The 27,748-nt window shown below is 50.5% G+C and overlaps 2 protein-coding genes across 17 annotated transcripts; one reads left to right on the top strand and one right to left on the bottom strand.

The window, feature by feature from the left end:
• On the top strand, positions 1–17,764 carry MSH5 (mutS homolog 5). Of its 12 annotated transcripts, none has more exons than XM_046639181.1 (27): positions 1–233; positions 555–702; positions 955–1,078; positions 1,545–1,625; positions 1,801–1,863; positions 2,579–2,700; positions 2,885–2,994; positions 3,250–3,318; positions 3,641–3,723; positions 4,475–4,520; positions 7,738–7,876; positions 8,003–8,065; positions 11,540–11,668; positions 11,959–12,031; positions 12,193–12,302; positions 12,539–12,619; positions 12,860–12,947; positions 13,178–13,367; positions 13,487–13,613; positions 14,054–14,203; positions 14,568–14,645; positions 14,850–14,993; positions 15,184–15,321; positions 15,487–15,560; positions 15,786–15,935; positions 17,044–17,179; positions 17,669–17,764. In XM_046639181.1, the coding sequence occupies exons 2-25, from the start codon at positions 568–570 to the stop codon at positions 15,895–15,897; spliced, it is 2,529 nt and encodes an 842-aa protein (XP_046495137.1). In that variant the 5' UTR covers positions 1–233; positions 555–567; the 3' UTR covers positions 15,898–15,935; positions 17,044–17,179; positions 17,669–17,764. The 12 variants fall into 12 exon arrangements, with proteins under 12 accessions (XP_046495137.1, XP_046495136.1, XP_046495142.1 ...); XM_046639180.1 differs by lacking the exon at positions 1–233 and adding an exon at positions 340–426; XM_046639186.1 differs by lacking the exon at positions 1–233 and having other exon boundaries at positions 433–702; positions 3,283–3,318; positions 14,571–14,645.
• A 184-nt stretch (positions 17,765–17,948) lies between these two features.
• VWA7 (von Willebrand factor A domain containing 7) lies at positions 17,949–27,733 on the bottom strand. Of its 5 annotated transcripts, none has more exons than XM_046639175.1 (17): positions 27,366–27,733; positions 26,805–27,053; positions 26,188–26,469; positions 25,590–25,686; positions 24,865–24,975; positions 24,212–24,407; positions 23,924–24,093; positions 22,464–22,576; positions 22,152–22,268; positions 21,474–21,659; positions 20,847–20,979; positions 20,570–20,722; positions 20,368–20,460; positions 19,725–20,026; positions 19,507–19,646; positions 19,123–19,297; positions 17,949–19,021 (listed from the first exon to the last, which is right to left on the bottom strand). In XM_046639175.1, exons 2-17 carry the CDS (start codon positions 27,036–27,038, stop codon positions 18,848–18,850), a joined length of 2,676 nt encoding a protein of 891 aa, XP_046495131.1. In that variant the 5' UTR covers positions 27,039–27,053; positions 27,366–27,733; the 3' UTR covers positions 17,949–18,847. The 5 variants fall into 5 exon arrangements, with proteins under 5 accessions (XP_046495131.1, XP_046495133.1, XP_046495132.1 ...); XM_046639177.1 differs by having other exon boundaries at positions 24,212–24,323; XM_046639176.1 differs by lacking the exon at positions 27,366–27,733 and adding an exon at positions 27,257–27,339.
• Positions 27,734–27,748: the final 15 nt, after the last annotated feature.

The following is a 27,748-nucleotide window of genomic DNA, read 5'->3' as shown; positions in this document are numbered from 1 at the left end:
AACGTTCTGGCCCCGCCCCATATGCGAATCGACCAATCAGAGCCCAATCTTCTCAGCGATGGCAGTCTCCTCCTCCTTCTCTCTCCTGAATCTCTGGATCCGGGTCTCTCCGACCAATAGCGGCTAAGAGGGCGGGGCTTGTGCGCGCGCATCCCGCCCCCGCGCCGGCGCGCCCCTCCCTCAGGCTCCCGCCTTTTATTCAGTGACGAGGTCTGGCGCACGTCGCATCCCAGGTGACTAAAAAGGCGGGAAAACGCCGCGAGTCGTCTGTAACTGGGGTGGGGCTGCGATCGTGGGGGCGTGGTTGGCAGGGGCGGAGAGAGGAGAAGTGCACGCCTCTCCTGGCAGGGCCCTCAGACCGTCTCTAAAATACAGCCTCCGCGTGACAGAAGCGAGGGTGGCGCGAGGGAGTTTGCCAGTCTGCACGTTAGTGACATGCCCGAGAAGTCGCCCTTCATAATGCCCTGTCACCACGGCTCTCACACTCGCAGCTCCGTGCGCCCCCTCTCGCGGCCTCCTCGCTCCTGAACCGCCTTCGTTTTCTGCATCCGCAGACCCTCCAAGGCCATGGCCGCCGTGGGAGCGACCCCGGGCAGGACGCCGCAGGGACCGGTCCCCGGGGCAGCCTCGGCCAGCTTCGCCAGCCCCGCCCCCGTGCCGGGCCCCGGGGAAGCCGAAGAGGAGGAGGAGGAGCCGGCGGAGGTCTCTGGGGCGGCCACGTCAGGGGAGCGGGAGAGCCGGGAATTGATTGGAACGTGGGATGTGGAATGGAAAAGGGCTGGGAAGGGCTGGGCGGTCACCTTCCTGCGCTGAGCGTCTGGTTAACGTTTCCCGAATGGGGGTGATGATGCCTTTCTCAGATTTGATAAGAGGATTAAAATTAAATAAGGCAAGGCCCAACTCCGCACTTCTGCGAGGTTCAGCGATTGGTTTCCCGTCTTCCTCGCCGGACAGAGCCATCTGTGTGTGCTGTGGAATTCAGGATACTTGGGCATTGCCTACTATGACACTAGTGACTCCACCATCCACTTCATGCCCGATGCCCCGGACCACGAGAGTCTCAAGCTTCTCCAGAGAGGTGGGGCCAGAACCATGAATTCCTCTCCTCTGGGAGTGGAAGTGTATTTCACGCATATGCCCTCACCTGACTCAGTCTCTTATTAGTTGATGCCCTGAGGCTCCCTCTGTTCTTTTTAGGAAGTCATTTCATTATTCAACAAGTCTTTATTAGGTGTTTACAGTGTATCAGGTGCTAGAGATGGAGTGCTAAGCACATCAGTCATGTCTCTCCTTCAGGAGTTTGTGGTCTAGTGACAACTCCAGGGCACCCTCTCCCCTCCCACCGCTGGCCAGTCTTGCTACTCTCTCCTTTTCCTGAATCTCGTGCCTGGTTCCTACCTATGCTCCCACTATGTGGAGCACTCCCTCTTAGAGGAAATAAGTTTTTGAGGGGGGAGGGAGATAGCAAGGGGAGGGCTATAGGTTCCTTCTTAGTCAAAGGATAAATATCTTTTAACTCATTTCGTCTCCATTCTCCTTCCAAGTTCTGGATGAAATAAATCCCCGGACTGTTGTTACGAGTGCCAAACAGGATGAGAGTATGACTCGGTTTCTGGGGAAGCTTGGTAAGGACTGGGTAAGGCTGACAGGTTGGACTAAAGTATGGAATATTCCGAGAGACTAAAGGATCTTGGAGGGCGCTAGAGCCGGGAAGCCAGAATTGGGTGAGAGGGAAGATGGGACAGAGGCAGAAGGACTGAAATGCACAGACTGATGGCTCTTTCTTTGCCTCCCCTACAGCCTCCCAGGAACCCAGAGAGCCTAAGAGACCTGAACTCATATTTTTGCCAAGTGTGGACTTTGGTATCTCCTTCCTTTTGCTTTGCCCAATCTCCCATCACAGTTTCCAGACCCTTTCTCCTAACTCGACCCCCACCCTCAGAGGTCTCCTCCCAGCCTATCTCATCCTAAACCTTTGTGTTCCCGTGACCAGTCTCCTCAAGATCGCGTCTGTTCCCTGCAGGTTATTGTGAAAGCTCTACTTAGGCATGTTTAGGAATGAGGGCCTCCCGGATAAGGAGTAGTGACATTTTTTGGATAGCTTTTATTATCGGAATTTTTCCCTTTAAGCCTAAGCCATTTGTCCCTTAAAAAAAAAAGGGCACTGCCTCAGTGACTTTGATGATTCATAAAGCACTTCCATAACCTTCCCAGGTTTGCAAAAAGGACAAGGAATGTTCTATCCTAATTGTATGTTAGGGCATTTGTGTTATTAAATTCCTCTATTAATATGATCTTTTTGACCAAAAATCCTCAATTCCAGGCAGATATCTTACTCTCCTGAGCCATTTATCTTACTCAGGTTGTGCTCTCAGCCAAAGATCTTTATATCAGATTAGATTAAAGAGAGAATTAGACTAAGAGTCTCAAATTTTGGATCTTGTTTCAGCTTTCCATTAACTGTCTGTGTGAGCTTGATAAGTTCACATCCTCTCTCTTTCTTGCTTCTATTGTCTCATTCTTAAAAGGAAGTGAAAAATTAGGCTACAGTTTCCCTCCCCTACCTCCCCTCAAATAGGTCTGGAGATAAGCAAACAGCGCCTCCTTTCTGGAAACTACTCCTTTATCCCAGACTCCATGACCACGACTGAGAAAATCCTCTTTCTCTCCTCCATCATTCCCTTTGACTGCCTCCTCACGGTAAGATGAGTCCTGGGAGATTAGGACTGGGTTGCAGCAAATTGGAGACGGGCACAAGCACCCCAGGCATAGGGTTGAGTCCTGGGAGATACTAGCCCAGCCCTGGAGAATAATTGTTTTCCCTGGTGTCCTGCCCCCAGGACATTGGGATTTATCCCAACTCCACTGTTGATTTCCCTTCCAGGTTCGGGCACTTGGAGGGCTGCTCAAGTTCCTGGGTCGAAGAAGAATCGGGGTTGAACTGGAAGATTATAATGTCAGCGTCCCCATCCTGGGCTTTAAGAAATTTGTGTTGTAAGTGGTTTACCCTAACCTCAACCAACATAAGGTGGGATTGGGAGGCCTGAATAGTAAGACAGGGTGAGGGTGGGGGTGGGGGTGGGGGTGGGGGTGGAGGGTGGGCAGTGACCCACTGGGTAAAGTGCTCTAGAACACACAAGAGCACCTGAGGGGGATGTGTAGCTCTGGGGAGAAGACTGAGACAGTATTCCAGGAGTGGGGGCAAAGGGGATGGAACTCTGGAATGAACACAGACCTCTCATCTCCCAGCCACCTTCCCTTCTGCTTGTTTTCCGTCCTCAGGACCCATCTGGTGAGCATAGATCAAGACACTTACGGGTAAGGAGATGGAGGCAGGCTGTCGTCTCTGGGGAGGGAGAAGGATTAAGCTTAATGTTCTAATATTCCTAATGAGGCTCCAGTGTCTTTAATCCTGGGGGTATTAAGATCTTTCTCCCTGAAGGAAAGAGGAGAGGGGGGTAAAGGGGAGAGAGGAAGAAGAGCACAAGGGTGTCACCCTCCTTTTCTAAAGGGAGAAACGGAGGCAGAGATCAGTGAGGGACAAACCTTACATCAAGACTTGATCTCAGGAGGATGTTCCCAATCCTCAATCCATTTAAAACTCCAGGCTACGTCAAACTCCTTCATTTCTCCCTGACAGTGTTCTGCAGATATTTAAGAGTGAGTCTCACCCCTCAGTGTACAAAGTGGCCAGTGGACTGAAGGAGGGGCTCAGCCTTTTTGGTAGGTATGCCCTTTCCCTCATCTCACACTACAAAAGTCTGCCAGGAAAGCAGCTGCCTCCAAAGACGTGTCCCAGCTCCCCTCTTCTTACTTTACCCCCATTGCCAGATGTCTCTTTCACTCCATCCCAGCTTTCTTATCCTCTTTGTACCCTCTCTGAGCTTGGAAATCTCCCCACACCCTGTACTTGTCCGGTGTCATTTGCATATCATCTCTTACTTTACCAATTCCATATTCATTCCTTGGGTTTGTATGAATGTTTTTACTAGCTGTGCACCTGTTTAAGGACTTTGGGAGGCCCTATGTACAGAGGAGAGTTACACAACTGCATAACTGCCCATATTTGATTTGCATAGTCTTTATCAGTTGTCTCTGGCTTTAAGGTGTGTTGGGGACATTGCCCCAAGTATCCACATGGTTTAATTATGCATATCTTAGTGGGCTATGTGTAACGTTTACATATATGTCTTAGGCTCTTTGTAAGTCTACGCCTGCTCTGTGTAATTTTCTGGCTGAGTGTTCCTCTGAGTGCCCATCCGCTCCCCTACATCCTAAGATAATCCTGGCTCAGACTTGTGGCCAGGCACCAGCTTTGGCTGCCTTTGTGTCCTGTATCTGGGGAACACCCCCCAGGCCAGCCTGCCCAACGTCCAAATCTCTAACCTGGATGCCTCAGCTTAGACACATCCACACATTCCTTTCCCTGGCCCTGACTTGAAACAAGCTCACTCCCTGCTCCCACTCCCCACAGGAATTCTCAACAGATGCCGCTGTAAGTGGGGAGAGAAATTGCTCAGGTGAGTGTGTCTCACATACTTGCTATAGGTCAATGCATTGCAGCCTATGGACTCACACCCCCCATCTAGTAGTAATAAAAACAACTGCCCTTCCCTGAATGCTGGCTAAATGCATTTCATCCTTACAACAACCCATCTGGTAGCTCATAGTATCTTCATTTTACATTGTCAGCACAGATACACATATACCCACTGACAATACACAGACTTCCACATGAACACAATAGAAACACAATCACAAACATGAATATACACATAGTAATACCTTTAATTATAAAAACACACTTCAAATTTGAGCTATTCTCTGATGACATGCAAATTTGTGTCTTTAGGGGCTGGCCTGTGGCGCAGCGGTTAAGTTTGCATGCTCTGCTTTGGTGGCCCAGGGTTGGCAGGTTCAGATCCAGCACGCAGACCTAGTGCTGCTTGTCAAGCCACATTCTGGTGGCATCCCACATAAAACAGAGAAAGATTGTCACAGATGTTAGCTCAGTGACAGTCTTCCTCAAGCAAAAAGAGGAAAGACTGGCAACAGATGTTAGCTCAGGGCCAATCTTCCTCACACATAAAAAATGTGTCTCTAGTTCTGAGCTTCGTATGTGGAATACTAATTGCACATCATCACCACCTGCAGTATGCACAGGCAGCTCAAACTAAGAGCATCCAAACTGACGTCCCCTGGACCTGTTCCTCTTCCTGCATTCCCTTTTCTAGTTAATGGCATTGCTGGCAATACAACTTCTCAAGCTCTGAACCTTGGATTGATGCTTCTCCCTCACCTCCCATATTCAATTATTCACTAAGGCCTATTGATTCTACCCTGAAATATCTCTCAGCCAGCCCTTTCTCCCTCTTTCTGCTGCTCTGATTCTGGCTATCATTTCTAACCTGGAGCATTGTGTTCGCCTCCAAATTGATCTATCTGCCTCTAATCTCTTCTTTTTCTGATCTATCCTTAATTCTAAAATTCCTTTCATTCCAGATCAGAGATCTGAGCATGTCACTCCACTTTTTTTTATACCTTAAGTAGAAACAAAGTAACCTCAGGAGGCTTCCCCATACCTGCAGGAGGAAGTTAGCATCTTTAGCAGTATGATGTTCAAAGCCTCTCCCATTTACTCCAATTTTAATTTCCAGGCTTACTTTCCCAGGCCCCTCCTAAATCCTTTCTTAGTGGATCCACCCTATATTCCAGTCATTTAGTGCCACTTGCCATCATGGAAACACATCATACCTGTGTTTTTGTTGTTTCCTCTAGAAAGTCTTTCCTCTGTTCTCCACCTGTCAGAAATCTTACATTCTCTTCAAGGTGCAACCCAATTATCACCTTTTTGGTGAAGCTTTCACAGGCATCTGTAAGGAGACCGACATGTACCTTCTTGTGTGCTCATGTGGTGCTTATGTTATCTAGTTGCACTATCACATCAGGTTGGAATTAACAGTCAGTGAATCTGCTTGCGCTCATAGCTGTGAACTCTGTGCAGTTTCCCTTCCTGCTACCTCAGTGCCTGGCACATGGCCCTGTACACAGTAGCACTCAGTGAGTGAGCATAGTACATGAGTGCAAGCACGCTGGTCACATCACCTCAAAATACTCAGAGCAGAAACCTTTGCTAGACTACAGGTGCATAATCCTTTTCCCATCTCACCTGCCTTGCAATGTGTGTCTTTGGAGGTTAATTTAGGATAATCTCTGAGGTCATCTCCAGGTAGTTGGTGGGGTGATTTAATTACCCACACATTCTCCTGTGTTTCAGGTGCCAGTTTCTAATCTCAGCCAGGGATGAGAAGGAAGGAATTCTCAGTGGAGAGGAGAACTGAGTTAAAGGTGGGGGCGAGTGCAGATTCCCCAGATAGGAGCAGGCAGGGCATGGAATCATAACCTGAATGAGGAATTAAGGACCCAGCTGGCCTAAAGCTGGACAGGGCACCAGGAAGGTGACTAGATGTCACAGTATGCTCTAAAGAGCACTGTCCAAGCAATCTGGAGACCTGATTTTGAGACCCACCTATACTTATTACTGGCAGTATGACTTTTGGACAAGTCGCTTATCCTCTAGGGGCCTTATTTCCTCAGCTGTAAGATTAGGGATTTTGGCTTGACTAAGATCTCTCCTGGCACTAACGGTACATACACGAGTCAGAGATACCATGGTATTTTAGAAGAAAGTCGGCTTGGTGAGGCCCATGGGCTCTCCAAGGTGGGGATGAGTATTCATAGACTGGCCTATGCTGCTGAGGGTGGAGCCTTCTGTGACCAAGGAACAGAGTGCCTAAAACCCACCCTTGAATCCAACTGAGTCCTCTGCTTCATTCTAAGCTGGGGTGTTCTAAGCCAGGGTAACTGGCCAAGACTACAGTGTGAGATATACATCCTCCAGCCCCAGTGTCTCCACACTTTTGCTTTTATATAAAATGATATACCTAGTGGTTTGCTCTAATGTAGAAAAGAGTCTGTGGGCTCACAGGTCCTTACAGAGTCTCACTCTCTTCATAGCCATAGGGAGATAGGAACACCCAGAACTACACAAACACAGATGAAACACTTATTTCTGTATACTAATTTAATTTATTAGGAAATACCTCAGACACACAAAAAGTATAGATAATAGTAATATCATTATAAACCTCTGTGTTTTCACCAGCCAATTTAAGAATAAGCAGTGTTATTAAAGCCCCTTAATTGTCCTTCCCCAGTCCTTCTTTCTTCTCTGCAGAGATAACAATTCTCATAAATTGAGGACTTATCATTCCATGTGGGACAGTTATATACTTTCACAGGAAGAACAAAAAAAGACGAATGTCTGTGCTACTGCATCCAGAGCTACTTTCACAGCTAAATACAGATACACAAACTCATTCTGACTCACCCTCTCCTACTCAGCCGCAGAGAGAGCTAGAGTGTTGGCATACAAATGCCTCAACACACTGCTCTCTCTCTAAAACGTTGACAAGCTCCATCACATATCCACATGGAATGACATGTGGTCACATCCATCAAAACTGTGATATACAGACACAGTTGTGCTCACATCCAGAGATTTTCAGTAGATTACACGTAAACACACCCACATAGATAGCACACTGTACTTGCCAGTACAAATACATATTGTCACAATCCCCGGGGACCTTCAAACACATTTTCACAAGTTGAGGCCAAGACAGTGATGAAAACAGATGTAATTTCTGTTCCCCCTACTCCAACCCTCCCTTCTAGGCTATGGTTCAGGCGTCCAACTCAGGACCTGGGGGAACTAAATTCCCGTCTGGATGTCATTCAGTTTTTCCTGCTACCCCAGAATCTGGACATGGCGCAGATGCTGCATCGGTTGCTGGGTCACATCAAAAACGTGCCTGTGAGCCAAGGGTGGGGGGCAGGGAGGTGGGGAAGGAGGTTGAGGGCCAATATTGGACGTCAGGCTTCTTGAGGGGCGTTAGGATGGGAGAGAGAAAACAGTGGCTCTCCCCTTGTCTGACTGTAGCTGATTCTGAAACGCATGAAGTTGTCCCACACCAAGGTCAGCGACTGGCAGGTTCTCTACAAGGTAAGGCCTCCCTTCTTGAATCCTGAAAGTCCAGGTTACACCCCTCAGCATGTGTTCCAGACCCTTCTGTTCTCTGGTTACCCTGTCCCACTTTTTCCCAACACTTTTTTTTAACTTTGTATTGTGGAAATTCTCAAAAAAATTTAGAGAGAACAATATAATGAACCTCCATGTACCCACCATGCAGCTTCAGCACTTTGACTCATACCAATCTTGTTTCATATATATCTTCTCCCACTTTCCCCTTCTTGAATTATTTTGAGACAAATCCAAGCCATCATATCATTTCACCCATAAATATTTCAGTATGATTTTTAAAAGAAAATTATTTTTAAAAAGGAATAATACCACTGTTTTACCTAAAAAATTAACATAATTCTTTAATATCAACTACCTAATGTTTAAATTTCTAATCATCTCTTAAATGTCATGGTTTTTTAATTACAATTTATTTAATTAGTATCCAAATATGTTCATATGTTCAACATATGGTGATGGGATGATGTCTCTTTAAGTCTCCTGTATGGGTTCCTTCTCCATTTCACCACTTTCTCTCTCTTTTTCCCCTTGCAAGTTCGTTGTTGAAGAAGCTAGATTATTTGTCCTATAGAGTTTTCCTTTGCCTTGATTTCCCTGATTACATTCCCTAGGTGCTTTTGACATATTTTTCTCTCTTCTAGAATTTCTGAAAACTAGTAGTTGAATTTAGAAGTGTGATCGGGTTCAAGTTTGATTTTGTTTTTCAATACTGTTTCGTAAGTGAAGGAACATGTCTGCTATGTCTGTCTCTCCTTTTGTGATGTTAGCAGCCTTTGATGTTTAATACCTAAATCCATTAGTTCTTTAGGGATTGAAAATTAGTGTTTCTAATTCTAATTCTAATTCTGTCATTCTTTTTTCATTTATTAGCCAGAATGTTTCTGTAAAGAGAAACTTCCTCTCACCTGCTCTTTGGTTACCCAGTGATACAGTTCCTATCACAGAAAATGGCTTGACTCCCCTTCCCCTTTATTTACCAGCTGATAGCATATAGTAAATTAGTTCCCTAACATCCTCCAAAGTAGCCAATGAGTTTTTTGTTGTTGTGGTTTTAATATCATTATGGACTCATAGATTTAAACATGTTCCAGTCCACTGCATTTTTTTAAGGTCATAACAGTTTATAACATTGTGAAATTTCGGTTGTACATATCTGTCAGTCACCATATTTATGTGCCACTTTACCCCTTATGCCCACTCCTCAACCCCCTTCCTCTCTGGTAACCACTAATCTGTTATCTTTGTCCATGTGTTAGTTTATATTCCACATATGAGTGAAATCGCACGGTGTTGGTCTTTCTCTGTCTGGCTTATTTCTCTTAACATAATACCCTCAAGGTCCAGCCATGTTGTTGCAAATGGGATGATTTTGTCTTTTTATGGCTGAGTAGTATTCCATTGTGTATATATCCACTGCATTTTTAATCTTTAAACATGTTCAAATTATTCCATCTTTGGCCAATGGGAGCCTCTTCATATTGGCTTCTGAGTCCTTTACACATGACCCCAGTAGACTATGGTAGCTTCTCTGCTCTTTGGGTGACAAGATGGACCTAGGTGTGATTGTTGCTACTGAGGTATCTATCACTTCTTTCTAGACCCTCACCATGGACAGAACTAGGAAATATATGTGTACGAACCCATGCATACACATCTACATTCCTGAATCTATCTATCTGTATGTTAAAGAACCCCTGAGTTCATACTCATACCTCTGATTCTAATCCAATACCACAGAGTTCACTCTAGACTTCCTCCTTTCCTCATCTGCAACCTCTTTCTCTGATAGTGAAAAATCTGGTTCTCATTATCTACAGATATTTACTTAACGCATAAAGTAGTTTCAGTTTTCTTTTCTTTTTTTTTTTTTTAAGATTGGCACCTGGGCTAACAACTGTGGGATGTGGGACGCCACCTCAACGTGGCCTGACAAGTGGTGCCATGTCCGCACCCAGGATCGGAACCCTGGGCTGCCGCAGCAGAGCGCGCAAACGTAACCACTAGGCCACGGAGCCGGCCCCCTCAGTTTTCTTTTAACATGAGCAGATGTGTGTGACTCTTTGTATATCCCCTTCCAAGTGCTTAACGTTTATCCTCTGCTTCAGCCAGGCCAGGCTCTAGATTCAAGCACTCTGTCCAGGAGACCCGCTGTGTCCCTGCTCAGTACAGCATGGTGGTTAAAAGTCAGACATCTGTGTTCAAATCCCAGCTCTTCCATTACTCTCTCTGTGGGAACTTAAGCAAGTTTTATTACCTCTTTGTGCTTCAGGTTGCTCATCTGTAAAATGGAGATAATGCTAGTCCCTATCTCCTAGGATTATTTTGAGGAGTGAATGAAATTAACCCATGTAGAAAGTTTAGAATGTTGCCTGGCACTTGGTAAGCATTCAGTAAGTGTAAGCTCTTATTTCTACTCTATTCATTTGCCCATGCTCTCCTCCTCACCCAGAATACCCTCCTTTTTGAATAGCTTTATTCGAGACCTAGCTCATTTCCTTTTCTCTGCAAAGATATCCCCTGCTATTTTAGCCCATATTAATCTTATTCTCAGAACTTCCTTAGTAATTTTAGTCAGTTCCACAACTTGGTCAGTCTGTTTTGTGGGTAGTCATTGTTTTTGCTGCTTGTTTGTTTCCATCATGGCTAGATTATAACCCTTTGATTGACTGATTGATTTCTTCTTCTTCTCCTCAAAGGCCCCCAGTACATAGTTGTATATTCTAGTTGTAGGTCCTTCTGGTTGTGCTATGTGGGACGCCACCTCAGCATGGCCATGTCCGTGCCCAGGATCCAAACCGGTGAAAGCCTGGGCTGCTGAAGTGGAGTGTGCAAACTTAACCACTCGGTCACGGGGCTGGCCCCTAAACCCTTTGATTATCCTCTGCCACAGAGTAAGGCTCAGTAAATGTCCTATAGATTGGGTCTGTCCACTCAGTCTAATCCACAGTTAGAGCAGCTGTCTCAGGTCACTCACCTTCACTCTCGGAAATTAACTCTCAACGACTCTCACCCTTTCTCTCTTCTTATTCTCTCTTGCCCCAATACTGTCATTGCCCTTCTGCTCATTTACTTCTCTGCCTTTCATATCCTTCTTTCTTTCTCCTTCCTCTGTACAAACCCCTCTCTTGGGAGTATCAAAGCACCCATGACTTTATTTTTAAATCTTCTGGGTGTATTTCTGTCTTCTTCACTAGACTGTGAGCTCATCTGGGACAGGGACCATATCTTAGTTGTCTTTGAAGCCTCACTGTTTAGTGCAGTGCCTGGCACAGAATTTTAAGATGCTGTTTCCTCTCTCACTATTTCTTTCTTGCCTTTGAGATCTTTTGTCTTTGTCATTGTGTTTTTCCCTGTTGGTCTTTGTTCTCAGTTCATCCCTGTCCCCTCACCTCAGCCTGGCCTCGGTGTGGGCCACCTTCCTCTGTTTTCCTGCAGACTGTGTACAGTGCCCTGGGCCTGAGGGATGCCTGCCGCTCCCTGCCTCAGTCTATCCAGCTTTTTCAGGACATTTCTCAAGAATTCTCTGATGACTTGCACCACATTGCCAGCCTCATTGGGAAAGTGGTGAGTGGCAAGAAAGAGGCAGAGCACCTGGGGAACTATGGGAGAGAGAGGGAGAGGGACTAGGCTCTAGGGGATGTGGCGTGGAAGATGGGGAACCATGGAAAACGCTGGGGTCAGTGGATGACTAAAGATGGAATATAGTGAGAGGAGGTGGCAGAACACCAGGGATGTGCGTGGAGGGTTAGGGTTAACACAGGGACTGCAGGGAGAATCGGGGCCCAAGCAGAGGGGAGGAACAGGACCAAGAGATGGTGCTGAGTGATAAGCAACTGGACTTCTTGTCTCCTCAGGTGGACTTTGAGGGCAGTCTTGCTGAAAATCGCTTCACAGTCCTCCCGAATATAGATCCTGAAATTGATGAGAGTGAGTGTTGGGTGTGCAGATGGGCCTGTGAGCCCTGAAACATGAGCCTGCGTAGTGATGGGGGTACCATCCTTGGTAGGTGGTCACTACAGGTGGGGATAATCATAGCAAGCAGGGGAGGAGCCCTACTTTCGATATCCACATGTCTTCCACCCTCCTAGAAAAACGAAGGCTGATGGGGCTTCCCAGTTTCCTCACTGAGGTGGCTCGGAAGGAGCTAGAGAATCTGGACTCCCGTATTCCATCATGCAGTGTCATCTACATCCCTCTGGTGAGGGCATGAGGGTGGGTGTAACCTCCAGGGTCTTTAGGGGAGATATTAGGCTTATGAAGGACATATTAGTAGATAAGAAAACTTCTGGAGAAGTCTGAAGAATCTGAACACCTTTTGGTGGCTTTAGCCCCCTGAGGGAACCATTGCAGGGTACAGGGGTCTCTGGCTTCCTTTAGGGAGAGAAAGTGCCCAGTATGTCACTCTCTGCTTTATCTCCTCTTTACTCTCCCCAGATTGGTTTCCTTCTTTCTATTCCCCGCCTGCCTTCCATGGTGGAGGCCAGTGACTTTGAGATCGAGGGACTGGACTTCATGGTAAGACCCTCGCCCTCTGTAGGGGAGTGATAGGGAAAATGAATCAGCAGCTGAGGGAGGGCCTTACTCTATGAGCACTGCCCAATATGGGATCTCTCTCCTATAGTTTTACTTCGATCTTTCCCAGCTCTGAGACAAAGGAGAAAGAAGTTAGGGTGGGGGCTGGAGGTGGGGTTAGAAAGCTGCGAGAGGATGAGCACCAAGAGATGCAAAGCCTACAGCTTGAACCCTTGTACCTAGTTTCTCTCAGAGGAGAAGCTGCACTATCGTAGTGCTCGAACCAAGGAGCTGGATGCATTGTTGGGGGACCTGCACTGCGACATCCGGGGTGAGGAGAAGCAAAAGGCTGGAGGGGAGTGGGCAGCTTGGAGATTACTCTAACAGGCTCCTTTTCTTCCTGCTGTCTCTACTCTGACTCTCCATCTTCTCCGCTGAATGTCTCTGGGTATCTCAGATTGTATCTGCAAGCCTGTTTCCAGGTCCCCCTGCTGGCCTCTTTGTTTCTCTTTCACTTTCCCCTGGAGCTGACCCACAGCTCCCTCCTTCAACCACCCCCAGACCAAGAGACCCTGTTGATGTACCAGCTGCAGTGTCAGGTGCTGGCGCGGGCAACAGTCTTGACCCGGGTGTTGGACCTTGCCTCCCGCCTGGATGTCCTGTTGGCTCTTGCCAGTGCTGCCCGGGACTATGGCTATTCAAGGCCCTGTTACTCCCCCCGACTCCTTGGGGTACGAATCCAGAATGGCAGGTGAGAAAAGAAGCGGGTGGAGGAATGGATACAAGGGGCCTGAAGGCCCCATCTTCTGGGGGGTTCATCCATCTGGATCCACAGGCCATGTGTGTGAGGCACCTCTCCACCCACTGCAGACATCCTCTGATGGAACTCTGTGCCCGAACCTTCGTGCCCAATTCCGCAGAATGTGGTGGGGACAAAGGGAGGGTCAAAGTCATCACTGGACCTAACTCCTCAGGGAAGAGCATATACCTCAAACAGGTGAGGAGAATCCCTACAAACTAGCCCTCTGGCTCTTCTCCGTTGTCTCCATCCCCTGCCTACCCGCTAACCCAGCTCCCTACAGTTCTTCTCCCCCTGTTTTTGACCCCACCTGTCATGAAAAGCCCAGAGCCCACACAGCCTGATCCTCTACCTCACATGTTCTCATTCTCTACTTGAGGGAGAGCCATGTGCTAATAGATCTTTCCATAAGCCTGAATTCACTTCCTCCACCTCTGAATAGGTCCATGCCATTCTCAAGTTTGCCTCTGCCCACTCCCCAACCCTCGTTACTGATTCTAAAGTAAGCAGAAGGGGCTATGATCTTCTGTTAAACTGTGTTCACCCCTCCTTGATCTATCATTCACCCCTCAGTTTAGCCTCGCCTTCACCTTGGCCCACACCACCAGGCTCCAGGCCCTGTCTCCTCCCCTATTCAGGTAGGCTTGATCACATTCATGGCCCTGGTGGGCAGCTTTGTGCCAGCAGAGGAAGCAGAAATCGGGGCAGTAGACGCCATCTTCACCCGAATTCATAGCTGTGAATCCATCTCCCTTGGCCTCTCCACCTTCATGATCGACCTCAACCAGGTCAAAGGGAGCAAAGGGAGGTGGGATTGGGGGAGGAAGATAATGGAGAAGGAACTCTACCCCTGAAAAATGATCAGAACAGGAAAAACATTCCTTCTGCCACATGCCCTCTACACTAGGGACAGGGAGCTCCCAGTTCAGAGACCAGGAGTATCAATATCGTGAACCTTTATTGTACTGTCGCTTTGTGTGAGGCATTGTTTGCAATGAAAGGATGAACATAACATGCACCTCGCTATTAAAGAACTTGCAGTCCAGTAGGTTGAACACATATACAAGCAGTCTTATTCACAGGCAGACTGTGGTCAGTGCATTACAGGCCTCGAATGCTAATGAAACTCTCCCTTGTCCATCTGGTGCCCAGCAGGTGGCGAAAGCCGTGAACAATGCCACTGAGCAGTCTCTGGTCCTTATTGATGAATTTGGAAAGGGAACCAACACGGTGAGGGGAGAAACTAATGATGAACTAAGGAGGGGAAAATGGAGGAGGACAAAGGAGCATGAGGGTGAGGCTGAGCCTCAGGAAAAGAATACGGGTGTGTGGGCAGAGAAGAAACAGAGCAGGAGATGGGGAGAGGCCAGGGCAGGTGGAGAGGGGCACATGGGGCACCCATGGTTCTGCACCCTCACTCCTGCCCCTGTGCAGGTGGATGGGCTTGCACTTCTGGCCGCTGTGCTCCGACACTGGCTGGCCCTTGGACCCACGTGCCCCCACATCTTTGTGGCCACCAACTTCCTGAGCCTCGTTCAGCTACAGCTGCTGCCACAGGGGCCCCTTGTGCAGTATTTGGTGAGGAAAACAATCTATCCCCCTAGGGGCCCCTAGATTGTCCCCAGAGCGGAGGAATGGCTCCTCCCTATCCTGAGTATAGGGACCATGTCCCTTTTTTTTTCTCACTTCCCACAGGGATGGGCAAAGGATTTCGGGACAGGAAGCAGAGTGACTGATGACACACTGTCTCCTTTTATTCTCTTTTAAGACCATGGAGACCTGCGAGGATGGGAACGACCTTGTCTTCTTCTATCAGGTTTGCGAAGGTGTTGCCAATGCCAGCCATGCCTCCCACACAGCTGCCCAGGCCGGGCTCCCTGACAAACTCATTGCTCGTGGCAAGGAGGTTAGATCCTGACATCAACCACCTCCATCAGGGCTCCCTTCCACTGTCCCTGCTCCTCTCAGGGGCCTGGGTTTCTGGGTCCGTGGGATTTCTGATCCTTATTTCCTCTTCTCTTACTCAACTGCCCCGCCCCGCCCCTGCTTCCACCTTCCTTCTTGTTCCTAGGTCTCAGACTTGATCCGCAGTGGAAAATCCATCAAGCCTGTCAAGGAGTTGCTAAAGGAGAAGCAAATGGAAAAGTGAGTATGTGGCCCTGGGTCCTTGTTCTCTCTAGCATCTTCTGCAGCTCTTCTCCCCCTTTCAGGGACTCAGATAGCCTCTTTGCCCTTCAAACACCCATGATTTCTTTCCAAAATTCTTAAATTTTCAAGGTCCCAGCCTTTTCTGTGCCACAGCCTCTCCCTTCTGCTCAGGAACTCAGTTATCCATCCTCCCATAAATCTCACCATTCTCTCTCCCTTCAGTTGCCAGATATTAGTAGATAAGTTTCTGAAACTGGATTTGGAAGATCCCAACCTGGACCTGGATATTTTCATGAGTCAGGAAGTGCTGCCTGCTGCCACCACCATCCTCTGAGAGTCCTTCCTCAGTTCTCCTCCAGTTCCCAAACCCTGGTGGGCTGCACATGCCTCTTTGTTTCCTTATCTCCTTCAGACCTAGAGTTCTCAGTTTCCCTGGAAATTTTGTTTCATATTAGGAATAAAGTTTATTTTGAGAAAGTTACTGTTTCCTTAGACCAGCCAAAACAAAACAAGAGAATAGGAAAGAGATGAAACACCAAGCAGGAGTCTGCAAAGGGACTGTCCTAGCCTCATTAAAAATACAGTGAGAGGGGCCGGCCCAGTGGCGAAGTAGTTAAGTGCACATGTTCCGCTTCGGCGCCCAGGGTTCGCCGGTTTGGATCCTGGGTGCGGACATGGCACCGCTTGGCAAGCCATGCTGTGGCAGGTGTCCCACATATAAAGTAGAGTAAGATGGGCATGGATGTTAGCTCAGGGCCAGTCTTCCTCAGCAAAAAGAGGAGGATTGGCGGCAGATGTTAGCTCAGGGCTGATCTTCCTTAAAAAAAAAAAATACAGTGACATTGCTGTAGGGAGACCCTCCGATTCTACCCATGGGGACTTCATGAGACCCAGCTACTTCAACAGACCCTACAAAAACAGATGAGAGGGAAGACACAGGAGCCCAAGGGAGATGGTCTGGTCTTTCCCCTTAAGTAGGAACACCCCAGCCTCAGACACAGCAAGGAGGGCTCTGACAGGCTGAAAGACTAGGTGGGACGGGTATAATACACTGGGGAAGGGGAGGGACCAGCCCAGTGCACCAGTGGGCGTGGCTCCACCCTTCCCACCTCACAGCCATGGGGAGCCCGGGTGCTGGTGGGCTGCCCCTGGTGCAGGCTCCCTACACAATTCTGCTGCTGCCGCTGGGGACAAGCCGCCAAGACCCAGGGGCTCGGAGCTTCTTCCTCTGGGTGAGTATTAGTACAACAAGAGGTCCAAGGGGAAGTCCCTCTCCCTAGATCTGCCCCCCACATTTGTACTCAATTTTGAGGACTCATAAGTATCCCCCCTTCTTCCCCTTGCCCTCCAGGTCCTCAGGGACCAGTCTGGGCTCACATTCAGTGACCAGACAGTGAACTCAACCAGGGGTTGAGAGAAAGGGCCATGGCCCAGAACCCTGCTGTGGAGTCAGTCAGCCTTGGCTTCTTGCCTTTTCTAGCTGCAGAGGATGCAGGCTCTGGAGAGGGAGCAGGATGCCCTGTGGCAGGGGCTAGAGCTGTTGGAGCATGGCCAGGCCTGGTTTGAGGGCCGTCTGAGGGAGGCACAGCAACAGCAGCTGCATCTGGGGGCCCTTGGTGAGGTACGGGGCTGCCCCATGGTGTGTGGGGGTGAGGGGAGCTGGGAACATGTGGACACAGCCTGAGACCAGCCTGGAAAGGAGAGAGTTAATGGGCAGGGATCATGAATTCGAAGCAGCATTGTAATGACAGGATGCCACCAAGTGTTAGGTTGGTGTTCATTGTTGGGATTGGAGGAGGCTGGCCTGCATTCCATTCAGAGGGACACAATTTGGATTACTGCATTGAGATGGGGGAGTGGCCTGGATTATTCCACTGGGTCAGGGATGGACAGGGAGGATCCATAAAGAATAGGAAAAGGGGGAACTCTGCTATTTGAGGGGGATGGAGGAACTGGACTATTAAAGAGACCGAGTATTGGATTTTTCCCCCTGCCTGGAGGGGTATTGGGATGAAGGGATCCAGGTGGAGGAGAGGTGGTGATAGAGGAGTGGCAGATGAACCTTAAGTTTTCACCATGTTGTCAGCCTCCAACTCCTTCTTTAGAATTTTCTGACAGATTTACACTCAGAGCCTGGTGTCCCCCAGTTAGCCCAGATTCAAAAGGTGAACATCTGTTTGCAGAATCTGATTCAGGGGAAGGTGAGTTTATTGTTTTTAGTTTAGACTTTTGGGAAGTAGGGGTTGAGAAGGGACTTGGGGTCAGCACTGGTTTAACAGAAAACAGTGAATTTCCCCCCAGTTCTCCCCACATCCCTTGAACAAGGCTAATTCCTGCGCCACCAAGGACTGGAAGGGAAGGCCAAGGAAGCAGAATGTGTGGCATCAACAGGTAAACTGTAGGGGAGTGAGGGGAGGGCAGAGCCCTGGCCCCATGGGGGAGGGAGGAGCACAGATGCCCAGATTATTTCTCTCCTCTTCTCCAGGAGTTGTCAAGGCAGCAGAAAGGAGTCATTCAGCCAAAGGGGGAGATGGCTCAGCCGAGCTGCCCCAAGTGGCAGAGGGGCCCTACCAGGGTCTAAGGCCTCCTCTCCTTCCCCTCAGTTGGTGACAGAAGAGGATGAGTCAGAACCCCCAGCCTTCTTATTCTGCTTCTTAACTCAACAGCTAAATGGCTCCACATGGAGGGTCAAATGAAGTCCAAACATGTTGGCGTAAAGTTTCTTCTCTGCTCCTGAAAACTTCCATTTCATCTTCTTTGTGTCTTAAGCCCTCACTCTCCCCTATGTGATGTGCATAAATGATCTTTCTTTGAAATCCTTCTGGGGAGAAGACATGTTTATTGAAACAGTCCTTCAAATTTAAATATAAAAATAAAATAGAAGCTTCTCCAGAATTTCAAATAAAAATAGTTCTATACATAACACTTCCTGGTACCCTCCTACCCCACTCCCAACCTTAGTCTCTGCCCTATTTATCTTCCCCTCTCCCTGAGCTTGGGAGAGCATGAATAAGTAGTAGAATCAAGATGCTACAGAGAAATAGCAACTTTCTCCAAAAATGAGTCTTTGGTTTGATTCTCACAAGGATTAGGGAAAGTGCATTCTGGGAAAATCCATTGCCCTCTATCCCAATCTCCCTAAGAAAGAGAAGGGACAAGTGCATTAGAAGGAAAGCCTCCATCCCAGCTGAGAGAGATAGGGTCTGGAGGCCCATGTTACCTTCTCACCAACACGGCAAGATTGAAAATAGTGCTGGAGGCCCATCCCCCTAGGGGCTGTTGTGTCACCAGGAAGCCAGACCTAGCAGGAGCAGTACCCCTCCAACTGTGCCCCACCAGGTGTTGCCCGCCAGCCCTCCTCCAGCTATGCCCCGAGTCACCAAAGTGGAGGGACGAAAGCCAGGGCTGGCCGTGGTGAGGACGGGGCCAGACGAGTGGGCAGGGGCAGCAAGCTGGTCCTGGGGAGAAGAATATTGTCAGGGTGCCTGCACCCAAATTAAGCCTACACCGCCCTCCCCTTGCCCTGCGTACCCTGCGATGGAAAGTGGGGTTGCCTCACCTGAGGGGCAGGGGCCAGCACCAGGAGCCGGAGGAAGGCGTGGGTCGGGGGCACTGAGCTGGCTTCTCGACCCATCGCAGTCACAGTCACCACCACCACGGAGTCCGGTGCGGCTGAGTCTGGGACCTCCAGCCACAGGCGCCCCCAGGCGGACTCATTGTGTTCTAGGAGAACCCTGGAGAGGGGATAACAGACCTCAGGCTGAAGCCCCGGCCAGGGCCGAGAGCCAAGGGGCGGAGCGAAGTGCAGGTTGGGCGGGGAGGAGAGAATCGGAAGGCCAATCGGAAGGGGCCAGAGGCGAGGCTTAAAGGGCGTGTACCAGATCCCACCCCCCGGAACCGAAAGGTCGGGGTAGAAGGGAGCAAGAGGGTTCAGGGGCTGCACCTGGAAAGGTTGGAGGTGAGAGCGAAGCTGGGGTTGACAGATGCCCTGAGATCGAGATCCTGAGGGCCCGAGAAGCTGGCGATGTGGAGGCCGAGCGGGGCCTTGGTGCCTGGGGCCAGGAAACCCGGGGGGCCACTGAGCTGCGGAGGAGGGCGGGTCAGGAGAGGAGCCGCTCCTTTTCTCTCCAGCCCCAGCAGCACCTTCCCCTTGCCTCTCACCTCCAGAAGGACAGGGACCACAGAGCAGGGCTGGGGGGCCGCCCGGTGCAGGCCCTGTCCCCCTCCGTCCTGGCCAATCAGCTCCAGGGAAAATGGTCCCGCGGTGGACAGAAGTGTGGGCGATAGCGAGGCAGCCAGGAGACCTCGCTCCCAGGGTCCCATGGGCTCCAAAGGCACCCGGCCCAGCTCGGCACCCTTGGGGACTCCTCGAAGGACGACGTGGGAGAAATGCGGCAAAGGATCTCCAGATTCGCCTCTGGAGCCTAGCCCTGTCACTTCTACCAGCAGCTGGGTCTGGAGACCTGGGACAGGAGAGAGGAGGGGAGAATCTGCGTGAGATTCAGAGACCGAGAGAAAAGAATGAACAGCTTTTGGGATAGGGGTTACCTCTGAGGAGTACGGATGGAGAAAAGGGGTTACCTCTGAGCGATATTGATGGGGAGAGTCAGAAGGGAGTTCTGGGATCCTGGAAATGTTCTAAATCTTGAACTGAATGATGGTTACATGGGTGTATTATATGAAATCCATCCGGCTGTACACTTAAGTTTAATGTAAGTCATAACTCCATAAAAAGTTAAATATATGTAGAATTTTATATAAATATAAAATTAATGAACAAGACAGGGGTGGGGAATAGATGTACCTGCAACTGGCTGAGTCAGGGGGTAGAGGCCAGGGTGGGGTCCTTCCTCCACAGGGATCCCAAAGTAGAAGAGGAAGTCCAGGGAGGTCTGGGCTGAGGAGGTCAAAGGCAGTCAGAAACCTTCCTGAGATGAATGTAACTGATAATTGCTCTCTCAGCTCCACAGTCTCCCATCCTTTCCCAGAAATATCTCCCTCCTTACCTTGCACTCTCACCCTTGGAGTGCCCTTGGCTGTGACCTGGATCTCCCAGGTCCCTTTCTGTAGGGGGTCATTCATGGTCACCATCCAGAACTGCCCAAAGCGGCGAGTGTGACCCAGAGGCCCTTCGCCTTCCTCCTGTCCCTGGCTGACCCCTGGGTGGGAGTGGGAGGCAAGAGATTGTCACATGAGAAGCCTTCCCCTTAGTATATTACCCCTCATTCTCCAGTCCCCAGTCTCCATTCTTCCCTCTGCCTTGAGGGACACACATGGAAGTACCTGCAGGGTTCCTGATGCAGAAACTGCTGACCTCCCCATGGATTCGGACTGTGAGCCTCTGGAGCAGCCCATCTACAATGAACACAAGTGGCTTCCCAGGCACCACAACAGGAGGTTCCAGGGGAAGTGTCACCTTGAGGGAGGAATAAGACCAAAAAATAGAGGAGAAGATAAGACATGGAATGAGGTGAGAACAAAGACAGGAGAAAGACGGAGACAGAAAGAAACTAAGTCTCCACACATGGAGAAAGGATTCCAGTGAGAGAGTGAGGACCAGGGATGAAGTTATGGTCAACAACAAATTTGGAGGCAAGGGATTAAGGATAAGGCAATCACTTCTTGTCTCCCCTTAAAAGATGGCAGGACTTCCTGTGGTAGCCCAGGACAGAATACTGGAGGTCAACATTAGGGGGGAGGGGTGGTACTAATATGGGAGGAGCAGTGTGGAAGGTGGGTAGCCGTGGATCTCAGAGGGAGAGAAAATTCCTTTCCCACCCTTCTGTCTGGAATAGTAACACATCAATAGGAGCTGTTCCCTTTCTCCTTGAGAAAGAGAAATGCAGCGTCACCCATCCTCTCAGTTCTGAGGTGAGAGCCCTGGTCCCTCTGGCCCCCACACTTACTCACCAGGTCAGCCATGCTGTCCCCAACAATGGCTGCCACATCCCTAATGTGCTGGTCTTTGGTAAAGATCACCTCTCCTCCTGAGGCCAGGGCCACTGCTTCATATGGCTCAAAACGCAGCGGGGACAAGACCTCACGCCGAGCTCGGTGCTGAACCCTCGATGGGTCTTCTGTCACCAGGAATGTAACCTGTGCCCGGAAGAGAGGCCAGTACTTGAGGGGTCCAAGTGCATCTACCATCATAAACAAGGCTCCCTTGTGCTCAAGCTTCCTATAGAGCTGATGATTAGTGGTAAGCTCTCTGTCTACCCTCTGGCTGCTACTGAGGGCCTCCCAATGACACAAGCCCCTGGTCTTCAGTTAGTAGTCACCATTCCCTTGTAACTGTCACTATATGTCATCCATATAGTGGATTGTTGGCAATGATATCTCCAGTTCTTCAAATGGTTTATTGGGGGCAGGTTCAAATACGAATTCAGCATCATTAAGGGTAGGGCCTCCCACTCTTTAGTATTGTTAAAGGGATCAGGAAATGTTGTACTCATTGTCTGCTTCTCCCACCCCATGCCAAGGCTGGTTCAACCACCATAGTGTGGTGTGATCTTTGTTAGGAGATTATTGTCATAGGGTTTTCTGCATCCCTGAGAGGCTAACACTGCGTCTCCCACCAGCTATGCTCACTCTGCAGCGCCGCTCCTGAGTCAGGGATTCCACTCGGTTGGTGAGAAAGGCATCCTTCGGGGAGGCATCAGTGAAGACAAAGATGTCTGAGAGTGGAGGTGTGTGCAGCAGGGCCAGCTGGCAGGGAGGGAAAGGGCTGATGTTAAATATTGCGACAGTAAGGGAATGAGTTGGGCAAGCGTGGGTGAACCTAGTGGGACTAGGCTTTGAAGGCAGGGTCGGGGGTAGGGTCCCAGGAAGGCTCTAGCTCCCTTTAGTAGTGGAGCTTGGAAAAACAGGGAGAAGAAGGGAAAGGAGTAGGGGAGGGCAGACCTCCAGAGCTGACAGGCACATCTCAGGCTCATCTCCACCCCCCAAGGCTTGGATCTCATTGAGTTGTTGCCAGAAGCTGTCAGGGTCACTGGTTGTAAAGACGGGGCCAAACCCTAGGGAGGGAGAAAGGAGGTTGAGGTAAGTGAGGAGAGGGCTCCCCTCATTCCAACCTAGCACCACCTCCCCAGTCAAGAGGCCTGCTGTGCTCCTGGGGTGGACAAGTATTAAGATGACAGTATTCCCTTATATTTATATGGGCAGAGCAGGGCAGGGGCAGGCAGGGGGTAGGTACCTCTAGTTGGAAAGTGGACCTCAATTCCAACAAAATGGCAGCACTCCTGTGGTCCTGAGTGGGCCTTTATATTGGGTACATGTGTAAGTATAAAAACAACTGGGGGGTCGGCCCCGTGGCCAAGTGGTTAAGTTCGCGTGCTCCGCTTCAGTGGCCCAGGGTTTTGCCAGTTGGGATCCTGGGCGCAGACATGGCACTGCTCATCAGGCCAGGCTGAGGCAGCGTCCCACACAGCACAACCAGAAGGAGCTAGAACTAGAATATACAGCTATGTACTGGGTGGGGCGGTTTGGGGAGAAGAAGAAGAAGAAAAAAAAAACAAGATTGGCAACAGATGTTAGCTCAGGTGCCAAAACAAAACCCAAAACAACTGGGGCCTTTTTCCTCACCAGAAAAGCCAGAGAAATAACGGTACTTACCTCAGAGGATTATTGGGAGGACTAAATAAGTTGATTTTGTAAACCTTAGAATAGTGTTTTGCACATAAGGGCTAAATTCTTAATTATTCATTTATTCATACCTTCATCAAATATGTAATAAGCCCCTATTAAATGCCAGCTACTATGAGATTTATTCAGACAAATCACACTTCAACCCTGCCCTTAGGGAATTCTCAGTCCTATAGGCATTTTATTTGATCATCATTTCAACCCTGGGAGATAGGCAGGATAAGACAAGTACTGACCTATTTTGTGGATGATGGAGTTGAGGCAAAGAGAGCTTGAATGACCGGCCTAAGTAAGACTAGTTAACCCAGCCCAGATCATCTGACTTCCAATTCAGGGGGCAAAGAAATAATGTGTAACTAGGTGCCTCAGACACTTCACAGAGGCCTGGATCCCAACCCCCACCTTCATCTCAACCTCTAGCTACAGGAAATGGAGAGAAGTGAAAATGACTCATTAGCCTGGAAGCCTAAGAAAGCAGAGGCCACCTGCCTGAGCACAGATCATGATTAAGCTCATACGGAAACTGTTGTTATTTTGGAAACAGTGGAAGAAGGGGTCTATTGTTCTGTATATGCACACAGGTACCATAAAGGCTCACTCAGGAAGTGCCACCATTTTGCTAAGAAAGTGGAGCCATGAGGCCCACTTCCCCACCAGCGGCATTTACCCCTTGTCCTGGACTTTCCTTCCCTCCACTATCCCAGCCAAACTATGGTTACCTGGGTCATGGAAAGGCACCAGGACATAGTGGACAGGCTCCATGGGGCTGCCCCGCCGCTGCTCCACAATGTGGCGAGCCTGGATTTTGGCAGCGTTGATCTCCTCACCCATACTGCCCGTGGTGTCTAGAACAAAGCTCAGGCTGGAGGCTGGAGAGATGTCCAGCAGCCTGGGGAGCAGGCCAGAGACACAGTGAAGGATCTGCATATTTGTCCCCAGCCCCAGGTTTCTCAGCAACACCAGGAGTCCTCAGCCATTAGGGAGCCCACCTCCAGGAGGCCACTCACCTGGAGAAACCGCTGTCTCCCAGGCGGCTTCGCAGGAGGCTGAAGGCCTGGATAGAGGCCAGAAGGGCCAGTTTTGCAGCCTGGAGGTGCAGCATGTGGTGCGGGGAAAAGCCTGGGGATGTGCTATCCTTGTTGATGCCTCCCCGTGGTGGCTGGGAGCTGCTCCGATCAAAATGGCCCCCATGGCTACATTTCCCTGGGTTGGGGAAAGGGATCTGGAGGGTGGAGGTAAAAAAAACCTGCTACCTCCTAAGAAAAGGAGACCCTTTCTGACCTGGCCTGACCCTCTCACTCCTCAGCAAAGGATCAGCAGGAAATGATGATATTTTGTGGGGAGAAAATCTGGAATAAATCTGGAGGGGTCAGTCACCAAAGCACTTGGTGGAGCCCCTGATCCTTCCAGTCGGTGCCCAAAAGCTGCCCTTGGGCAATTGAGAAGTCATCCGCTGAGTAAGAAGCTGCTCCCCCACTCCAACAATCACCGCTTCAGTGGGCCTCCATCCACCCACCCCATTCCCAACATCCTCTCCTTCCAGGAAGTGATGCCATAGGAAATGGCACAAGGGCCTAGAGGACCGAGATCCCTAGCAAGAGAGCCAAGGGAAAGGAAGTGACTTTCTCCCCTTACTTCCGGCGGCTTTCCTGTCTGGTACCTGGAGGTTTAGGGGGGTGAGTTCCAAAGTAGCCAGAGGTGAGGAGTGTGAAGCCCAGCAAATTCTCGGGGCAGCTCAACTCCTCGCAGTCAGAGCAGGTAGGATCGCCCACTAGGAAGAGAAGGCAGGGGTCCAGAACCCAAGATTCTGCTGCCCCCAACCATTTTCCTTGTCCACCCAAACATCTTCAGCTTTTCCTCTCAACTAGAACAAGGTGAGAACCCATAGGTACCCTTTAGGTTTTCTGCACTAAAACCTGGAGTCCATGGGCTGGCAATGACACTGACTAATTGAGACTGGGACTGTGCTAGAAAACCCAGAAGTGTGGGGACCAATCCTATGGGGATTGTGCCCTCTGTGAGCTGTGGACAGGAAGTGAACTTGTAATGGACAGGAGGCAGCTTCTGGGTCATAGTTCAGTTGGAAGGACGAGGGGGCTGTGAGAGAAAGCCCTGTGTGATCCAGTGGGCAAAGGAAGCCATATGAAAGACAGAGCACTTGACTGAGGTCTGCAGACTTGGTCCTGGCTCTGCCCTCCCCTGTGGGACCTTGGGGAAGCCACCTAACTGAGCTGGCTTTTAGTTGGACTGGGTGACCTCACAGGTCATTTCAGAGATGAAGCGATGTCACATTCTATATGACCTCAGGATGTGACATGGTGGTTGGATGGGCTGAGAGGAGGTGGCTCTGTGGGCTCCCCCCAACCACTGGGGTCATGGCCATACCTTGTGCCAGGCTCCCGAGCTCCCGCCTTGGCCAGAGGAGGTGAGGGTGTGGCTGCTGCTTCCCCAGTTCCACCCAGTTGCTGTGACTATAGAAATCCTGGTCCCGGGGGATAGGAGGAGAAGGGGAACAAGGCACTAGTCTGACTGTTCTCATAAACACCAGCCCTAACTTGCCACTCCTATGAGTTCCCCACCTAGAAAGCTCCTCCCATTCCTACTATTGTCAGTCCTCTCCACTGCTCTCTCCCCATTGCCCAGGGCAGAGCTTTACCAAAGTGGGAGTCTCCTAGTGTTTCTTCCTGTCTTACTCAGAGTCCCACCAAAGGCCTTTCAGTGGCTGACCAGGCCCACCTCTCTGACTCAGCGCCTTCCTCTCTCACCCTCACTTCTCTCCAGCTGCTATGGCCTCCTGGCTGTTCCCGCAGGAAGCACTGCCAGTTTGGAATGAGGGAGCTAAGGAATAGCCTCAGGGCATTGGCAAGCAGTGCCCCCATCCCTTCAAGAGAAGGAGGAGGCATGATTAAGAAGGCACCACCTGGGAAAGGAAGCCTGGAAGTGAAGACCCCCCTGACCATTAATTAGCCAACTCTATTCTCACCTGCAAGGCATGAAGTGCAGCCCCGAGGCGCTGGCGGGCCAGGGTGTGGTCAAGGGCTCTGGCAGCCACCAGGGTCTCCCGTAGAGCCCCCACCAGGCGTGTGTGCCCTTGGCCCAGCCGCTCAGCATCAAAGTGCAGGTCAGGGTCATTCTTGGAAGTCGGCAGGAAGTCCTGGGCTGCATTGGCACGAGATACCTCCCCTAAGGCTGCTCGGAACCGCCGGGAAGGAAACCCGGGTCCAAAATAGGCGGCAAAGAGGTCATCAGCAAGGAGGGTGCGGCCCTGTGCAAGTGGTAGGAAACAGGGGTCCAGGGAAGCTCCTTGGATTGGACCACTGCCCACATTTCCTCAGCAACTGGCGCTCAAGGCTGGGTGTGGAAGGGATTGAAGGTGCTGGCCCCTACAAGGGAGGGGCAATCCTGGACCTTTCTAAGGAGGGGGGACTCCTGATTTTAGGACCAGGACTCCTGGGTATTGTTGCTGCAGGGGGCACAGGAGGGGAGGTGGGAGAGGGCAGGGGAGTGTCCCTTCTCTTGGCAAGCAAGGCCCTCAAGGAGTAGAGGTCCCAGGGAATCGGGGAATCAGGTTGCAGTGTGACAGGACCCAGGGACACTCACCAAGAAGTCCTCAAGATGAAGAGGAGGCCGCCCTGGGGGTGGCTGCTCCAGGAAGAGCTGCAGGGTAACATTGAGAGCTGCCTCCTCGGTCAGGTCCTGGTGGGTGATGGAGCCAGGGGCAGCCAGGAGGCTCCAGATGTTGGGGAAGAAGGCAGATGCAGGAGGCAACAGCAGCTGCAGCAGCAGCAGCACTGAGGGGCCCAGGTGGGATAGGGACTCCTCCAGGAGGAGCATAGCTGAGGCGTGGACCTGGGGAACAGAAGGCTTTCACTGGGGGAGGAAGCAGCCGCGATTCCAGGGCAGGCCTGGCTCTGTTTGTCTCCATGTGCACCTGCTTTGGCCCCTTCTTCCGCTTTGTCTCAAGCACCTTATTTGCTCCAGCTGGCCTTCCCCGCCCTGTCCCTCGTCACCCAGACACCTGAGGACCTTATGAGGCCAACAGAGACATATACCTGCAGGACAGGGGTCGGTGGCTCCTCCCCCGGAATCCCCCTCCCCACCCACCGGCTGACACCCTAGTGCACAGGAAGTCCGGGTCTTCCCTCTACGCCTCTCCCCTACCTGGTTGCTGGGTCTCCCGGCAGGGCAGCTGGGCGTGGCGTCACAGGGCACTTAGGTCAGAGTTATAATTAACCCAAGCAGGACTCAGTGGAGGGGGAGGGAGGCCCTGGGAGGGTGGGGGCACAACAGGCGGCCCCTAGCCCCTCTACCCACGCTTGCCCAAGGCCACAAGCAGCAGCCGGCACCAGGGCGGGCCTCCCTTGGCTGCAGTGCAGAGATGAGTGGAGAAGAGCTGAGAAGAGCCGAGAGGAGGAAGGGAGAGAGCAGCGTGACTCAGGCCTGGCTCAGTGCCAGGGACAGACCCAGATAGATGCACCTCTCTGCCCACCGGGACCGGTGCCTGGTGCCCAGCCTGCAGCTCTCCCATTACTCACACCAGCCAC

Source organism: Equus quagga, chromosome 15, assembly GCF_021613505.1.
Source record: "Equus quagga isolate Etosha38 chromosome 15, UCLA_HA_Equagga_1.0, whole genome shotgun sequence".
NCBI lineage: Eukaryota > Metazoa > Chordata > Mammalia > Perissodactyla > Equidae > Equus > Equus quagga.
Note: the sequence above shows the minus strand (reverse complement) of the source record. Positions and strands in the feature narration are given on the sequence as shown.

Bases quoted from the DNA above. Each gene is read 5' to 3' on its own strand.
- MSH5 (XM_046639181.1), top strand. From the start codon at position 568: ATGGCCGCCGTGGGAGCGACCCCGGGCAGGACGCCGCAGGGACCGGTC. The intron at 1,626-1,800 runs GTAAGGACTGGG...CCTCCCCTACAG, and splicing joins TCGGTTTCTGGGGAAGCTTG to CCTCCCAGGAACCCAGAGAG. The intron at 1,864-2,578 runs GTATCTCCTTCC...CCCCTCAAATAG, and splicing joins TTTGCCAAGTGTGGACTTTG to GTCTGGAGATAAGCAAACAG.
- VWA7 (XM_046639175.1), bottom strand. From the start codon at position 27,038: ATGCTCCTCCTGGAGGAGTCCCTATCCCACCTGGGCCCCTCAGTGCTG. The intron at 25,687-26,187 runs GTGAGAATAGAG...CCCCGGGACCAG, and splicing joins CTGCACTTCATGCCTTGCAG to GATTTCTATAGTCACAGCAA. The intron at 22,269-22,463 runs GTCTGCCCTCCC...CCTCCCTGCCAG, and splicing joins TGTGCCTGTCAGCTCTGGAG to CTGGCCCTGCTGCACACACC.